The sequence below is a fragment of the Scyliorhinus canicula genome, chromosome 8 (genome assembly GCF_902713615.1).
Source record: "Scyliorhinus canicula chromosome 8, sScyCan1.1, whole genome shotgun sequence".
NCBI classification, from domain to species: Eukaryota; Metazoa; Chordata; class Chondrichthyes; order Carcharhiniformes; family Scyliorhinidae; genus Scyliorhinus; species Scyliorhinus canicula.
The window spans coordinates 58,428,801-58,444,955 of record NC_052153.1 but is presented as its reverse complement, the minus strand read 5'-3'; the positions used below and the strand labels follow the sequence as shown (position 1 = coordinate 58,444,955).

Genomic DNA, 16,155 nt, shown 5'->3' with positions numbered 1-16,155 from the left:
TTTACTATAGTGGTCCAGGAAGATCAGCATTCATCAGAAAAGGCAAATAATTGTTTTTGCAGTTGAACAATTGCAAATGATTGCTGTCATTGTGCAGAACTTGCCCTTCTGCAAGTACAGACAATTGATGACCCCCCTGTGTCTTAAAATATTGAAACCTCCCACTTGTGGCAAAAGTGCATTATTTTGGAGAGGAAGCGATCATGCTGATGATGCAGAGCTTCACCTGGGCGTGCATATCTTGAATTGAGTGTTCCACCCGATACAGATTTCCTGTGAAAATTCCCTGATCTGCACCAAATGTGAATTTTTAAATATTAGTTTGCTTTCAAGTTACACTTTTTTTGTTTTGTGATAGGATGGCACATTTAAGGATTGCAGTTTAAAAAGTTCAATTTTAACTGTTTTTAGTTTGAGTGAGTTGTGGAAGGAGAAAGGGAAAAACGGACTTTACCAGACCAAATAAAGGAGAATGTTTGTCCACTGTAGTGTTAGTTTCTGCCCATTGAGTGTTAAAAAAACTATACGTGTTTTGTCATACAATAAATATAGTGGATGACTATTTCAACTGAAAGGTACCAAAATATTTTATGTACAAATATGTTGATGTATTAGACATTTTTAAAACAAGGCATTTATTTTCATAATTTAACCAGTCAGGTTTTTGATTCCGTTCTGAATGTAAATCACCAGCAGCCAATGCTATATTTTGTTTCTAGTTAGCTTGATGTGTGATGTATTCAGGACTAACCTTGATTTTAAAATGGGTACTGCAAGCGATGGTCTAGTCATATATGTCCCAGACCGTTTCAGTTACTAAGATGTTTTATTAACCCTTGTATATGGCAGGGTTTGTCATCCGTGCTATTTATAGGCTACAGTAAAGCAACACGACAATATTTCACCACCAGGTGGCATTGGTCTAGTGGCTGTAGATATACATGACTATTCATGCATAGTTCCAGCAATCCTGCAGTGTAGTTGAGGCATGAGTCACTTATACAAATAATAAACTATTTTTTTTTTAAAATGAGCATTTAAAAGTCCTTGTCTTTAAAATGTGGGGGGGAAATCAAACCCCAAAAGAAACAAAAGCAAAATAAGAATTTAAAGCTTAATTGACTTATAAAGCTATTTATAGTTACAGAACATTGAAGATTATGGCTATTTAAATAACTTAGACTTGGGTAACTCCTAAAGTAATGAGATCAAGTTAGAAAAAAATTAGTGAATTTTAAAATCTGTGGAAGACTATTTGTGATCTTGTGCGATGTCACACATTCACAGCGTTCTTTTATGGAGATGTGACTTTTAATTTCAAATCTTGCATTATTAAGATTTGCTTATTGCTTTCAGCATTTTGAGTTTAAAAATTGTAATTGAAATTCTGCACTGATTCATAGTTATTGTTACTCTGGTTACAAATCTATTCTTAAAGATAAGACTATTGATTACGGAGATACTAGATGTACCCCATCTATGACATATGATGTTGCTATTATCCAAGAGGCAATTTCTCCTCTTCTCTTATCATGGGAATAGGAGTTGGGTCAATCGGAACCTCCAGTATCATTTATTTAGTTAGATGATGGCCAATTTGTACCTCACTTCCATTTAGCTACCTATCACTAACAACATCCAATGATCTGTCTTAAATTTCAATTGACCCAAGATTCCCATCTTTTGGGGGGGAAAAGAGAGTCCCACGACCAAGTGTGATCCAAGTACTAAATTTAGCATTGCAAGAGTTTTGAAAAAGAAAATATGCCTTGCTATGGATTTCCCCACCAGAGGAATTGGTTTATCTCTTTCAGATGTTAAATACTTTGATTATATCACCCAGTGTTCTAAACTCCAGGTAATATAAACTACGTGCCCTCAATTAATAGTCCCCAAATCTGATTTAATCTGTACTGCTGAACTTGCACCTCCAAGGCCAATAATCTTCCTGCGATGTGTGGGGAACTGAGAACTTCCAAATATGGTCTGTCCAAGGCTCCCGAGACTCGAGCACAACTTGCTCCCTGTTTATACCAGCCCCTTGATGAAGGCAAACATTGTATTAGCCTGCCTACTGGCTTTTTTGTTTGTGTAACTGATTTGTTTCTCACCATTTAAGAAAATTCTCCTGCCTTTGATTCGAGACCTCCCTTTGCCCATTACCAAATTTGCTTGTGTCCCTTTGTAGCTTCCTGCTTTCATCTGCATCTTGAATGTCCAACCCTCAACAGAGGAAGAACGCAAGGCCCTAAATACAGATCAATGCAGAGCAGCACTTGTCATCTGTCAATTTGTATATACCCTTCATCCTAACTGAACAAATTTGTGATGCAAGAAATATCAATGCTTTTATAATCTGATCAATTGGACAGTGTGCAGTGGATACAAATACTGGATTTGTGATGTGTTGAGAATGAAAACAAATGCTAATTTTGTGACAGCATTCCATATATGTTAACTAAGTTGAGGCAAGAGCAGGCTTAAATACTAGGCTTATCAGATTTGAGTTTGTCATTTCTGAAAGATAATTGAACCAATATTGAATGAGTTGTTCAAATGAGTTCAAAAAGGTAACATTGACTTCTATCTTTTATATAGCAGGTAATTGCTGCCATGGAAACACAACTGTCCAATGGTCCAACCTGTAATAACACCACAAATGGCCCTTCAAACACGAACACTGGCACAAACAACTGTTCATCACCTGTTGACAGTAACACCATGCCAGAGGACAGCAAAACCAACTTAATAGTCAACTACTTGCCTCAAAACATGACACAAGAGGAACTCAAAAGCCTGTTTGGCAGCATTGGTGAAATAGAATCCTGCAAACTAGTACGGGACAAAATAACAGGTATCTTGACACTTGTGTTCGGTTTGCTTCAGTGTTTATATATATATATATATATATATATTTATTTTTTTTAAATGGCTACATTTGCAGAACTTCCAGTGCAGACTGTTTTCTACACAGACCCTGATATTTTGGTTGCATATTACCTGAAGCTCTTGACATTATTTGCCAATCATAGCATCTAAGTAATTCCATTTGAATATTGGCTCACTTGTGTATTTCTCATTTTTAATTTTGCTTCAGCCATCTAAGATTGAAGGAATTCCTTGAAAGTTTACAATAACAGATCTATTTATGGTTAATGTCGCATGAAGATAAAATGGTTTGCAGTTATTATTAGAATCATGAACTGCTAAGTATAGGAGGATGTCACTTGGAAGAGCTACCTAAAAATTCCTTTCACTGGCCTTTTCTATAACCCTGAATTTATTTTCATTTTGAATGCTTCCACAATCCTTTTAGCATCTTGCATCTGTTCTTTTGTCAGTTAAGTCCTCCCAACCTTCTCTATCTATTGATCGATCGATCTAAACCCTTCATAATAATTATAAGCATCTCTATTGAATCTCTCCTTAACCATTTGGTTCTAAGGAGAATGACCAATGTCTCTAGTCTCAGCTCCAGTATTTCTCACATCCCTGGTACAATTCTTGTAAATCTCCTTCTGCATTCGTTCCAAGACCTTTGCATCCCTGCAGAGCACAGAATTGAACACATTATTAAGTTTTGTCCTTGCTTTTGTATTCGTAGGCCTTTCATCATGCTAAGGGTCAGAATTGTTTTTAAACAGCTGTGTCAACTTGTCCTGCCACCTTCAAACATCTGTGTGAACACCATCTGGTTTATATTGCCACTCATTCATCTGACTGAAATACGTCATTTCACACTTCTGCGAAATTACATCTGCCACGGTTTCTGATTTTGACCAGTCTGTCCTTCTGAAATCTTTTTGGTATCCTTGTTTTTGACTACGTTTCCAAGTTTCATCTGCATTGATAGCCTTTACTACCTTTTTTGTTAGTCTCAAACCAGGATATACCCTTTATGCATCTTTCCCATATCTTGGGTTATTTTATACCATCCTTGTTTGATTATTTTGTTTTATGGTATATCATCTATATTTTGCACTTTCTAGTCTGAAACGTTGTTTGTAGGGAATTATCTCCCTCCATTAAGTACTACTGATGGGTACTAGTATTCCCCGACTTGACGACGACTACCTTTTCCATCCCCTCTCCATCCTTCTGGTGAAGTTTTATTATTGTCACCAATTCTGACAGTCAGTCCATGCCTGATTGTTACTTTTTTAAGTTGATTGACAAGTTGTTTTCTGCATTTTTTGTTCTTGTAATTGTACTTGCAATTTGTTTGCTCTCTAACACAAGTGCAGGTGATTAAACCTGTTTTTCGCAATAACAAAAATAATTTCAGCAGGAAAATAATTTTAATATAATGTGAAAAGATCTATGAACTCTTCTTGTCCAGTTGAAGCCTGACTGCATCTCTGCTGATATAACTACTTACATTTGATCTGCTACAGATACTGATGGGGGTAGCATGCCTGGAATGTACAAATAGTGATCTGGCCCTTGTGTTTCAGCTGGGGGCCGTTCAAAACTAAACCCTGCACTTTCTGCATAGTTTCAAATAGCCTTGGGCCTTTCTCACCATTCCGTTATGGAGACTTTACATCCAGGAACCAGTATGACAGTGACTGCCCTGGATTCTCTCTTACTATTTCCTTCAGTCCAATGTCTACTAAGTAGATGTCTAAAGCATTTGATAAAGTTACCTGACGTTACTGTTATTTCTGGAAAACTAAGTTTTTAAACATTATAGAAATTTCCTCCCAATGCTAGAGCGCTAGAATTGAGATAGTGTGGACTTGCCTGACCCTACAGGAGAAGCCCTGTGGTACAGAATGCATTAAATAGTATCTAACATAAACGGGCTATTGTTCTTGACTGAAAGGTAATGTTGGACAAAGTGACAGTTTCTAGGATGACAATTGTTGAAGCAGGTTGCTGCCGAGATCTATTTTCCAGAAGTTGTCAAAGTAAAATCAGAAGCTTCTGTCTCGGTTCGAATGTGAAGCAAGTATCTGATTGGACCTAGATGCTAATGCAGCTCCCACAGTGAGGATTCCTGGATATTGGCTTAATTTGGATTGGGTTGTGCCACGTTATTTGAGTTTTAAATTATTTTTCACATGAATGCTAGTAGTGTGGATCTTTGCTTTGCAAAGAGGCCTCTGACGCATGTTTAAGGGCAAATTTGAGATGGATAGATGTGTGCAAGATTGTGTGTTTTATCCTGAAGCAATCTGAACTTTCTTCAATGTAAAGCAAACTAAAGTTGTTCTGGCAAAAGCCACAAATTCCGTGAACTGAGTTTTGGGGTTTAGTTGCTTGGGTTTGCTGCAACAGTAATCTCTGGTGCCTAAAGCTAACTGTACCTCAGCTAACTGTACCTCACATTAAATGTGCATAATTTAGCATAACAAAACAAAATTAAATGAATCTTTTGCATAGGTAAATTTTCTCAGGCTTGTTAATAATTTCCTGTATCAGCAGTTTAGTGATGTAACAACTAAATGCCCTGTAGGAAAGTCCACTCCCAACACTCTGGATGATGAATGGTTCGAAGATCACTAAATATGTAATCTTTTTTTCTCATTTTGGATGCATCATGCTATTAATTGGTACCTCACATTAAATGTGCATAATTTAGCATAACAAAACAAAATTAAATGAATCTTTTGCATAGGTAAATTTTCTCAGGCTTGTTAATAATTTCCTGTATCAGCAGTTTAGTGATGTAACAACTAAATGCCCTGTAGGAAAGTCCACTCCCAACACTCTGGATGATGAATGGTTCGAAGATCACTAAATATGTAATCTTTTTTTCTCATTTTGGATGCATCATGCTATTAATTGTGGAAGGAGAGGCTAGAATATATAAGGAATTGTGAAGTCAGGTCCTAGGAAGTGGTTGTGAAGGTGTACTCTTGTGCATACTGTCAGCACCATAAACGAGGATACTCTGGTTTTCTTAGGAAAAGTTAAAAATTACGAGTGGCTCCGTTGAGACAATATAAGTAAAATTAACAAAAAACAAAATGGCAGTTGGTTTGAATATTTCATTCTAGCTGTTTAGACTGCTTGTGCTGCAGGCATGACTTTGTCCTAGTCATGGATTCTGATCAATTGACTGTAAACCCAGAGCTGCATCTGGGAAGATTTGAACTTGTACTAAATCCTTAGTTTCCTAAAGTGCTAATAGTTGTTTACCTTTGGGCGCATAGGGCAACACCGTGAGTAGGTTAAGTTGCATTTGTATAGCACCTTTGGTCTGGCAATTTTCTTTATAGCACTTCATGACTGAGTGCAGTTACTGAAGAAATTCAGCAGTTAAACTGCAGAGCTAAATGCCTCACATAGCTAATAGAATTGTTCTCCATAGTAAATTAAGGGAGAACTGCTCACACATCGAGAGAACTGTCCTGCAACATCTTTGGCGATCAGCCTCTAATAAGTATGATTGTACACCTAAGAAAATTTGTGTTACTGGTAATGGGTTCTGTGGGTTCCTAATAGGGCTGATAGCCCGATCCTAGAGCCACATCATTGACCGCGCACTTGGCAGGTGCTGCTGGGAGGTTGGATCAGTTCTTGGCCTCTGGGTTACTGGTATTCCTTTCTCGGACTCAGTTTCTCGGCCACCTCTTGACCGTTCTCCTCAAAAGAATTGTGTCCCTTCATTCAGGAGGTTCCTCCAAGTTGCTCTCTTCTGAGCAAGGGTTGCCGAGCTGTTGACGCCTGTGTTACATTTATTGAGGTAAGCCTTCAGGGTGTCTTTCAAGCGCTACCCTTGTCATCCTCTTGGGAACCTTCATTGAGCTGGACAAAGATGATTGCGCTCTGGCAGTCAGAATTTGACATCCAAAGCTGGCGTACTTTGTTTCGAATGGTCATGTCCTCTTATGTTCGTGCTCTTGGCTCCTTCAAGGGCACTGATGTTAGTATTCCTCTCCTTCCAGCTGATGGCGATGAATCAGTCTCTCGACTAGTATTGGCGATACCTCTCCAAGGCCTTGAGGGGCTTCTGTATTTGTCTGTTTCTGAGCCGCATAGAGGGGTTGGGAGGATGACTGCCTTGTATATCAGGATCTGGGTGTCAGCATTGATGTTGCGGTTGTCTTAAGACTGCAGTCCTCGGGAAGGAGATCATAGAATCCTTACAGTGCAGAAGGAGGCCATTCGGCCCATCGAGTCTGCACTGGCCCTTGGAAAGAGCACCCTCATTAAACTCATACTTCCACTCTATCCTTGTAGCCCCCACCTAACCTTTTGGACACTAAGGGACAATTTATTATGGCCAATCCACATAACCTACACATCTTTGGACTGTGGGAGGAAACCGGAGCACCCGGAGGAAGCCCATGCAGACACTGGGAGAAAGTGAAAACTCCTCACCTGAAGGGTCCTGGAGCTGTTGGGCAACAGTTCTAACCACTGCTGCCCAGATGTCACAGATCGGACATTGAGGTTGAGGCTGTGACCAATTCTTTGGTATGCTTCTACAAAGTGTCTGCAAAAAGCTTGGAGATTCTCTTCTGAGGGAGAGTGGGAATGGCGATGTAATCTGCACACTGAAGATCTGCCAATTACGTTAGTCTTTTTTGGGGTTTTTTTTTGGATTTCAACCATTTTGAGGTTGAAAAGGTTTTCTGTCCATCCTGTAGCCACTGCACGCCACTGGGAAGCTTGCTCTTGATCAGGTGAGGGATCGTAGTGGCGATGGTATGGAGAAAATGGGTGTAAGCAATAATGCATCCTGCTTGACTACAGTCTTGACCTCTGTCTCTGCCTTATTTTCATTGGTGAGGCATCGCAGACATCTTGTCATGGAGGAGTCAGAAAATGTTGATTTAATTTCCCTGGTCAGATGGCCTTCGACAGGGTCTTCCGTAGTGCTTCCTGGCTGACTAAATCAAAAGTCTTTGGTCATGTAGAGTGGTCTATGTGGCTCCTGGCATTTTGCGTTGCTAAGCAGTGGAAATCATATCCGCTGTTCCACAGTTTGATCGGAAGCCACTTTGGCTCTCCAGGAAGATTTCTTCAGAGTGTGGGAGAAGGCAGCTAGCGAAGATTCGGGTGCTGATCCTCCTGGCAATGGGTAGTAGGGAGATTTGTCTCCTTTGTTGAAGATAGTGATGATGACTGCATCTCTTGAGGTCGGCAAAAAAATTTCCTTTCCCAAATTTTCAGCAACAGCTGGTGAAGAGGACGGGTAGTCTTCTCTTCCAAGTTCGCAAATCTCTGCTGGGATCCCATTCACTCCTGTGGCTCCTCCATTCTTTCTGCGTTTAATGGTGGCTTCAAGTTCATCCATGCTTGGGAGTCCAAGATCATCTTTGATGGGTAGTTGGTGGATTTCCTCAAGCACGTCCTGCTCTATGGTTGTTTTACTGTTTAGGAATTCTTCAAAGCATTCTCTCCGTCGAAGGCTGAAGATTTTTCTGTCTCTTGAGGGCTCTGTCCTTGCTCTGCACCACTTAAGGTCTTGGGGTGCCTGTTCCCTCTGTGGGCACCTGGTGCGAGAAATCGCTTAATGTGGGTATGCCATTGCTCATCAGACACACTATGTGTGACAGAAGGGAGGTCTAATTCCACTGACCAGGGAATCTCTAAACTGGGGATCTCGCTGCTGCAACCGCCATCGCAATAGTTGATACCATAACGAGTATCTTCCGCCTGATCCACTGTTGAAGACTCGGCTTGGATTGAGCTTTCTAGATCCTCCCCTCTGACCTTGCCAGGACTCTTGACTGCGTTGCTCTCGCAATCAACTTTCCTTGGGATTGCCACCGTACCGTGTTTCAGAGGCTTGAACACTCTGTTGTCTTACTCGTGTCACTTAAGCAGGAGATGGTGCCTTAGTTTAAAGGCACTTTGATAGTGGATTATGTAGTGTTCCTAAGGATTTCATAAAATCATTTAATGTTACATGACATTACTGCCTCATTGTTCATGTTCATTTTCTACAGAACTCAAAACATAAATTGTAGGAAATTTACAGGTGATTTTCCTCCAGTTCTAGATCTGCCTGTGTGCTCAAATCCAACATTTGGAGTTATCATGTACCAAAGGTGAAATTTTAACTTTGCATTTCTCAATTCAAAAGTAGGTGTCAACTAATTTCCGCAATTATGAAAATCATGTTGCCGATGAATGATTTGGATCTGTATTGCAGCAGTTATCTCCAGACCTTGTGTCTCCTTTGGAAAGAAGACCTGGTGCTAATTCTCTGAATCTGTATGTTGTCACAAAATGTTGTCTTGCAGCTCTACTAATACTTGTCTCCAGTCTTCTCTCCTAAACATTGAAGTTCCATAAACCCAGTGTGAGGATTTAGTTTGACTTTGCGCTGATGTATATTCATTCTATTCTGGATACAAATATTTGAGATTTATTTTGTGACTTGTAACAGATTTTCTTTTGTAATTGGAAAAAAGATCCTTTCTGAGTTAGATAACTGAGATGTCCCTTTATAGATAACTGAGATGTCCCTTTACAGTGGAATTTGAGCATCTTGCCAAACATATTTGCCAACAATCCCTTTTCATGATCGAGGCTCGTCTTCGAGCTAACACATAGGCCTCCCTTTGATGCGCAATACTTCAAATTGCGAGAAGCACGGTGGCGCAGTGGGTTAGCCCTGCGGCCTCACGGTGCCGAGGACCCAGGTTCTATCCAGGCTCTGGCTCACTGTCTGTGTGGAGTTTGCACATTCTGCACGTGTTTGTGTGGGTTTTGCCCCCACAACCCAAAAAGATGTGCAGACTAGTTGGATTGGCCACGCTAAATTGCCCCTTAATTGGAAAAAATGAATTGGTTACTCTAAATTTAATTTCAAAACTTCAAATTGCACATTCACCCTTTTTCAAGTAGTCTTCCCTCCCTAAACCTACTCTGGGTGTACCTATAATCACCAATGGTTCAAGAAGGCAGCTCACGACCAAGGGAAATTGGGGATCAACAATAAATGCTGGCTTAGCTGGAGATGCCCACATCCCATGAATGTAGTAGTGCTGATAAAACCTGATGGTCTGAAGTGCCACTTTTAAAATGTTGGATCTAATTTTGCGTTGGGTGGGATTCTTCTCTCGGATATGGAAATTGATAGCTCTATCCAGAAAGGTTATTAGTTTCAAATTTTGGCAGTTTTCAGCTACAAATTCTGGTGTGATATCTTGGTATCATAGTCCTTTATTTGAATAGATTTGCTTTGCTTCATGTGCATGAATAAAGTATAATATTCAGTATGAACTGGTGCTGGCCTTAACAGTCGACACTAAACCAGATTTTTTTGTTTTAGCTAAACTAGTTTTCCGATCTGCCTTGGATGATCAAATGGTTGGAGGTCCAGTAAAATATAATGTCAAAACGCCTCTTTACTTCCATCTCTCTAGAAACCTACATTTTGTCTTCAAGGCTTGCAGCCCATTCAATACAAATGTTTGTACGCAGTTGCCTTCTTTAGAAAATGAGGCCACCGTAGCTACCCAAGTTAAAAAATTATCTTCAATTATGCCATTTGCCTTTCTGTGTCTTTTGGAATTAAAGCTAAGACAAATTCATCATCTAAACCGATGAATTGTTTCAATCTCCATTTGAACTTCAGTTAACAGCAAAAGAATAACGTCAAGATTTCATGTTTTAAAACCTACTGCAAACTTCAGCTAGAGACACCCTCACTCTCTCATTGGGCTGTTATAGCTCGTAATACCAATCAGCCTTTTTGGTCTGACTACACAATTACTTTGTCAGTGTGTACAAACTTGTAATGTAATCTCAAAATGGCTTCCTGTGCCCCCTCTTATGCATTGCTTTGTGTGCAACACACACAACCTTGTATCTAGGTCGAAATGCTAATTCACTATCCTTGATTCCAATTCCCTTCCATCTGTTTACAACATGTTACCTTTCTGGGACATTTGGCAACTTGGTCTCTAGGTTTGTAATCAGTATGCTGCTGTTGTCGCCAAGCACGAATACTTCCATCCTTGTATTAGTAAAACAATTTAGCCCTTCCTTTGATCTTTAGCAATCAAACCACTCGGGCTGGCTCCAGACTTGCCACCAGGCAGACTGCAGAACAGGTCCCATGACCCACTTTATTTTCCACAAGTTAAAGCTCTGCTTACCACCGATCAAAGCAATTTTTCAATATTGAAAATGGTCACTACTTCAATCACAGACTCTCGTCTTCTCCCATCCAAGTCGAAATGTTCCTCTTTACTTTTCTAAGCTCTGTTTCTATCTGCCCCATCTCTCCCATAACTTGATAATCTGATACAAAAGCAAAATATTATTGATGCAAATACTGCAAAATGCAGCAGGTCAGGCAGCATCTATGGAGAGAGTGAATTGATGCTTCGGATCAATTATCCTTTTCACTAGAACTGAAGAAAGATAGGAATGCAAGAACTGGAGGGGGTCAGAAAGAACAAAGGAAGCTCTTTGATCCAAGTGCAGAACAGGGGAGATTAGTTACTGCACTATTAAATCTTGTTGTTTAGAGAGAGTGGTAAGAGTGTGGTAACAGGATTGTTTCAACACTGGAGGTGATTGTGTCCTCGTGTCTGCACCAGTTCTCTAAATGAGCAATTCACTTTGTGCCATTCTCTTGCTGGTCAATTTTCATATGAATGCTTAAATTGAGTCTGCCTCCACCACACACTTGGGCAGTGCATTCCAGACCATAACCACTTAATACATAAGTTTTTCCTTGTTGCTTTTACTCTGTGCACTCTTTTCACTATTGAGAATCGTTTCTCCCTATCGACCCCCTCAATGATTTTGAATATCTCTGATGAAATCTCCCTCTTGGCTACAGTCCCAACGTCTCTAATCTATCTTCATAACCTTTTTGTTCTTTGTTTCAGTTATGTCCAAATGAGGCATGAATGGTTACATAAAAACCATCTGAATACAACATGAAGGGATAAGGAACCCAGACAAAACCAACCCAAACAAAAAAAACATATAGCTCAAAATGAAGGCATTGTTCTAATATTGTTCTGTTGTATCCAAAAGGCTGAAGAGTGCCAAAACGAGGTGCTTGCGTGAGCTTTACTGGGCCACTAGCAGGCCATGAACTGAAAGGTCAGAAAAGAAACCAGGTGGAGAATTGAAATGACAAGAAATCGGGAGCTCGGGGCCATGCTTGTTGACTGAATGGAGTGTTCTGAAAAGTGGTCACAGTCTACGTTTGGTCTCTGATATGGAGGAGACCACATCGTGAACAGGGATGAAAGTGCAAGTTCATCTGGCAAGTGTTTGGGACCTGTGAGAGGGGAGGAAGTGAAAGTACAACTGTTGCATCTCCTGCCCCTGAATGGAAAAGTGCCCGAGGGAGGGTGTGTTAGAACTGACTTGAGTGTACGGGGGTATCATGAAGGAAATTATCCCTTTTATTCAGAATGCTGAAAGAGGAAACCTGTCATGGTTTTGGGAGTGAGGGGAAGGGGTGAGAGCAATTGAAGGAAGCCCTGTCTGTCGTGCTGGTGTGGAATGTTGCATCGACAGAACAGATATCAAAGATGGCGAGAATGGAATGGAGTCCTTTCAGGTAGCAGGGTATGAAGAAATGTAATCGGGCAGTTGTGGGTTTACAGTGAATGTTTACAGAAGCAAAGTTGGATAAGAGCAGTCTAGATGGACCAGGTGAAGATTGGGAAGGGTGAAAATTGGAAACTCAAATCTAACTATCTAGTTGATGGTGAGAGCAGGAGGTGGCACCAATCCAAAGTACTGAAGAGGTTGGGGGGGGGGGGGGGGCAGATGAAGAGGGCACAAATAGGAGTAAAATAATGCATGTTTCATGCAGAAAGGCCGACCTAACTGATCCATGCAGATACCCATAGTAAGACTTTTTTACTTGGGGAAGCTGTCCAGAGTGAGAACCAGCTCTGCCAGGTGTAAGAGACTGGTAGTAGATGGAGATTGGTTGGACCTGAGGATGGAGGTGTCAAGGGGTTGGATGTGCATAGTGAATAATGGATCATAGTAATTGAGACTGCCAATGTCATGTGGACAGATCAGTGAAAAGATCTAGAGAGGATAAGAGGCCAGATGGAGGAAGGGGTCCAGGTGAAGAGTGTTCATGAGTGTCAATGAATTAAAGGAGAAAGAAGCTGAGGTCTTCTTCAAAGGTACACTGAATATACAACAAGGGGTGAGACTTGGAAGGTGGGAGGGAAGGAAAGAGTTGCATTCGGATGGTTTATATTTGCACGTTATTGGATACAACTTTTAATTTTTGCTAGGCCCATTATTATATGTTCTGTCTGATGCATTATTTGTTATGCCCATCCTATCACCACTTCCCTTTTGTTTTCCTGCTCCTTGCATCTTCCCATTTTCTCACTGGTTTAATTCTTGATTTTTCAATGTTTTATCCCCCTTCAGTTCTGCTGAGGGGTCACTTGACCTGAAATATTGACATTTTTTCTCCCCACAGATGCTACCTGATGAGTTTTTCCAGCATTTTGTTTTGTTTTTATCCCATAACACAATCCTGGTTTACCAGATACAGGTACTGTTTTTCCAATTTTGTTTTTGTTTGTTTTTCTTCTGCCAGGCAGTATTCCAGTGAAATAAAGCAGAAATGCTGGAAATATTCTACAGGTTTGGCATCATCTTTGGAGAACTAAACAGTTGATGACCTTTCCGAACGAGGTTATTTTTGTTTTCCAGCATTTGTAGTGGTTTGCTGTTGCATTAGCATCCTTGCGAATGCTGTACCCTTCATTATCAACATCCTGTTGTGGAGTACCTCTGGTTTGCCATGGGACTCCCTGGTCAAGGATCTCCTATCCATTTCCAAAATTATATTGGCTACACTTTTGATACTCGAGTTATAAATGTTGCTGTACTGCTCCAGTAATGTGTGAGGATAATGGTATGGTGCAGTACTCCAGAATTGAAAAGATTTTCTTTTTGTCATTAATTCATGTCTGGCTACCAACATAATTATCAGTAGGCGTCAAACTGTGGCATGTACCTGAAGTCCTACTGATCTTAATTTTGTTGCAACATTTATCTTCAGTTCTTGCTTTGAATAACTGACTAGGCTATGTTCTTACCTACCTTCTCCTCTTTCACCCCGCACCCCAACTTTTGTGTTCTCGCTTCCCTCTCTGAAAAAACACACCTTGGACAAGACTCTGCAGGTACAATTAAATAGATATGCACCATAAACTTGAAAGTAGTGCTCCTAGCCTTGATTTTCCAATTTAACACCTGTGGGAACATATTTCGGGTTGCCAATATCTGTACCTTTCTCCCCTTCAGAGGGTGACAAAAACATTGCTAGTTATTCCAAATAATTTGATTTGCCAAATCTCAGTTGTGGTACAATTGGAGCTTTGTACACCATTTCCGATTTTATTTTGTACAATTTCAAGCACTGCACCTTGGGATAAGCTGATCTTGGAAGGAATGCTGTGCAAATTCACCACAATGTTACCAGGTTGGATTATGAAGATGGACTAGGCTTGTATCCTCTGGAATATGGGCGATTAAAGGGTGATTTTTCTTTTTAGGATTTTGAAAGTAGGTGTTGGGTACAAGGAAACCTTTACTGTTGGTGGGGGAGTTGAGATGAGCAGGATGACCTAATCAGAGCCTGGTCATTGGGGATGGGAGTGGGGAAATATTTATTTGGCACTAGGTGGTAAAAGTATAATACTCAACCAAAGAAAGCAGTAGATGACCCAATTAATTTATAATCTGTGATTAATGGATTTGGAATGACTAAGGTATAACATGATAGGGAGCCTATTACAATAGAATGGTTGAACAATCCTTAAGGGATGATACTGAGCAATATTAACAGGAGTGGACTTTAATCAAGGAAAATATTTCTAGTCCCATGCGAACAGGTTGGCTTGCACTGCCCCCTGAAGTGGTTTAGTAAAGTAAGCCACTTTGTTGTATCAGAACTATATATTGCTTGTCACCTTTTAGAGCAACTAGGGATGCACAATAAATGGCAGCCTTGCCAGCAGCACCTACATCAAGAAGTCATCAGGAGCCTTGTGCAGTAAAAGTGTTGAGTATGTATTTTGCATCTTGTGTGTCAAATGTGGAGCTCTTTACCAGTATCTTTGTGAAAGCAAGGATTTGGAGCCTAATAAATCTGAATCACTACCACTTTTGCCAAAGGTTATTGGAGCATAGTTTTACCTTTTTGTATAGTTCAGGAGTAGATTGCGTTTGTTTTTAATTACCCACTAAAATTGAGAAGCATTGCAAGGAAGGGAGCCATTTTGGGCTTCCACTGACTTGGTGTTCAGTGAAAGTTTACAAATCTGAATAATGTTTGTGGCATTCTACTATTCTTCTGGAGCTCAAGTACAAAGTTGAAATGACAGAATTGAGACTAATACTTGCACCCAATGACAGAATTGAGACTAATACTTGCACCCAAGTAAAATTATGATTCCAGAGTGATTCTATAATGAAATGCACCACTCCTAACTTTGTTTAGAATTATTATTTAGGAGCTATTATAAATCATACAAGATCCTTTACAAACATTGTCAAAACCATACTAAATAAAATGTTTGGCCTTGGTCCAGGCTACTTTCTGAATAGGATTGAGAAAGAAGTAAATTTGATAGGTGGTTAAGTTCAGTATTTAATTGGAGTTGTGCAGTCCCTTTAAAATTGGATGCAGTCAGTGCTGACTAGGCCAGCATTTATTGCCCAATTCTAGTTTTCCTGAAGGTGGTGGCAGTAATGAGTTGGCTTGGGCACTGAGTTTAGGGGCTGGTTTAGCACAGGGCTAAATCGCTGGCTTTGAAAGCAGACCAAGGCAGGCCAGAAGCACTGTTCAATTCCTGTACCAGCCTCCCCGAACAGGTGCCGGAATGTGGCGACTAGGGGCTTTCCACAGTAACTTCATTTGAAGCCTACTTGTGACAATAAGCGATTTTAATTTCATTAGGGCAGGTCAGAAGTTCCATGTCGACCAGACTAGGTGAGGGATAGCAGGTTTCCTTTCATAAATGGACTTTGCTACAATTCGGCTTTGTGGCTACTTTCAATGATACCAGGTTGAGAATCCATTGTTAAACTTCCTGGATTTGTATGATTATTTATCAAATCAGTTTAATTTGGCCTAATGGTGTTGAATGGCTGTGTTGCATTAGCTTTGAGATGTGATTCTAATAACGTGCAGTGATTTTGACAGTCCGCTTTTTATGCTGTTAATGTTACAAAAGTGACTGA

At 40.2% G+C, this 16,155-nt stretch overlaps 1 protein-coding gene across 8 annotated transcripts in view; it reads left to right on the top strand.

Moving 5' to 3' along the window:
- elavl2 (ELAV like neuron-specific RNA binding protein 2) overlaps positions 1-16,155 on the top strand; it is a 103,523-nt gene that overhangs the window by 34,418 nt on the left and 52,950 nt on the right. For 4 of the 8 annotated variants that reach the window (XM_038804639.1, XM_038804646.1, XM_038804638.1 and 1 more), the window contains 2 exons: positions 2,599-2,854; positions 14,085-14,093. In XM_038804639.1, the coding sequence (XP_038660567.1) occupies positions 2,599-2,854; positions 14,085-14,093 (265 nt within the window). The remainder of the gene's footprint in view (positions 1-2,598; positions 2,855-14,084; positions 14,094-16,155) is intronic. The other 4 variants (XM_038804641.1, XM_038804643.1, XM_038804640.1 and 1 more) reach the window with 3 other exon arrangements.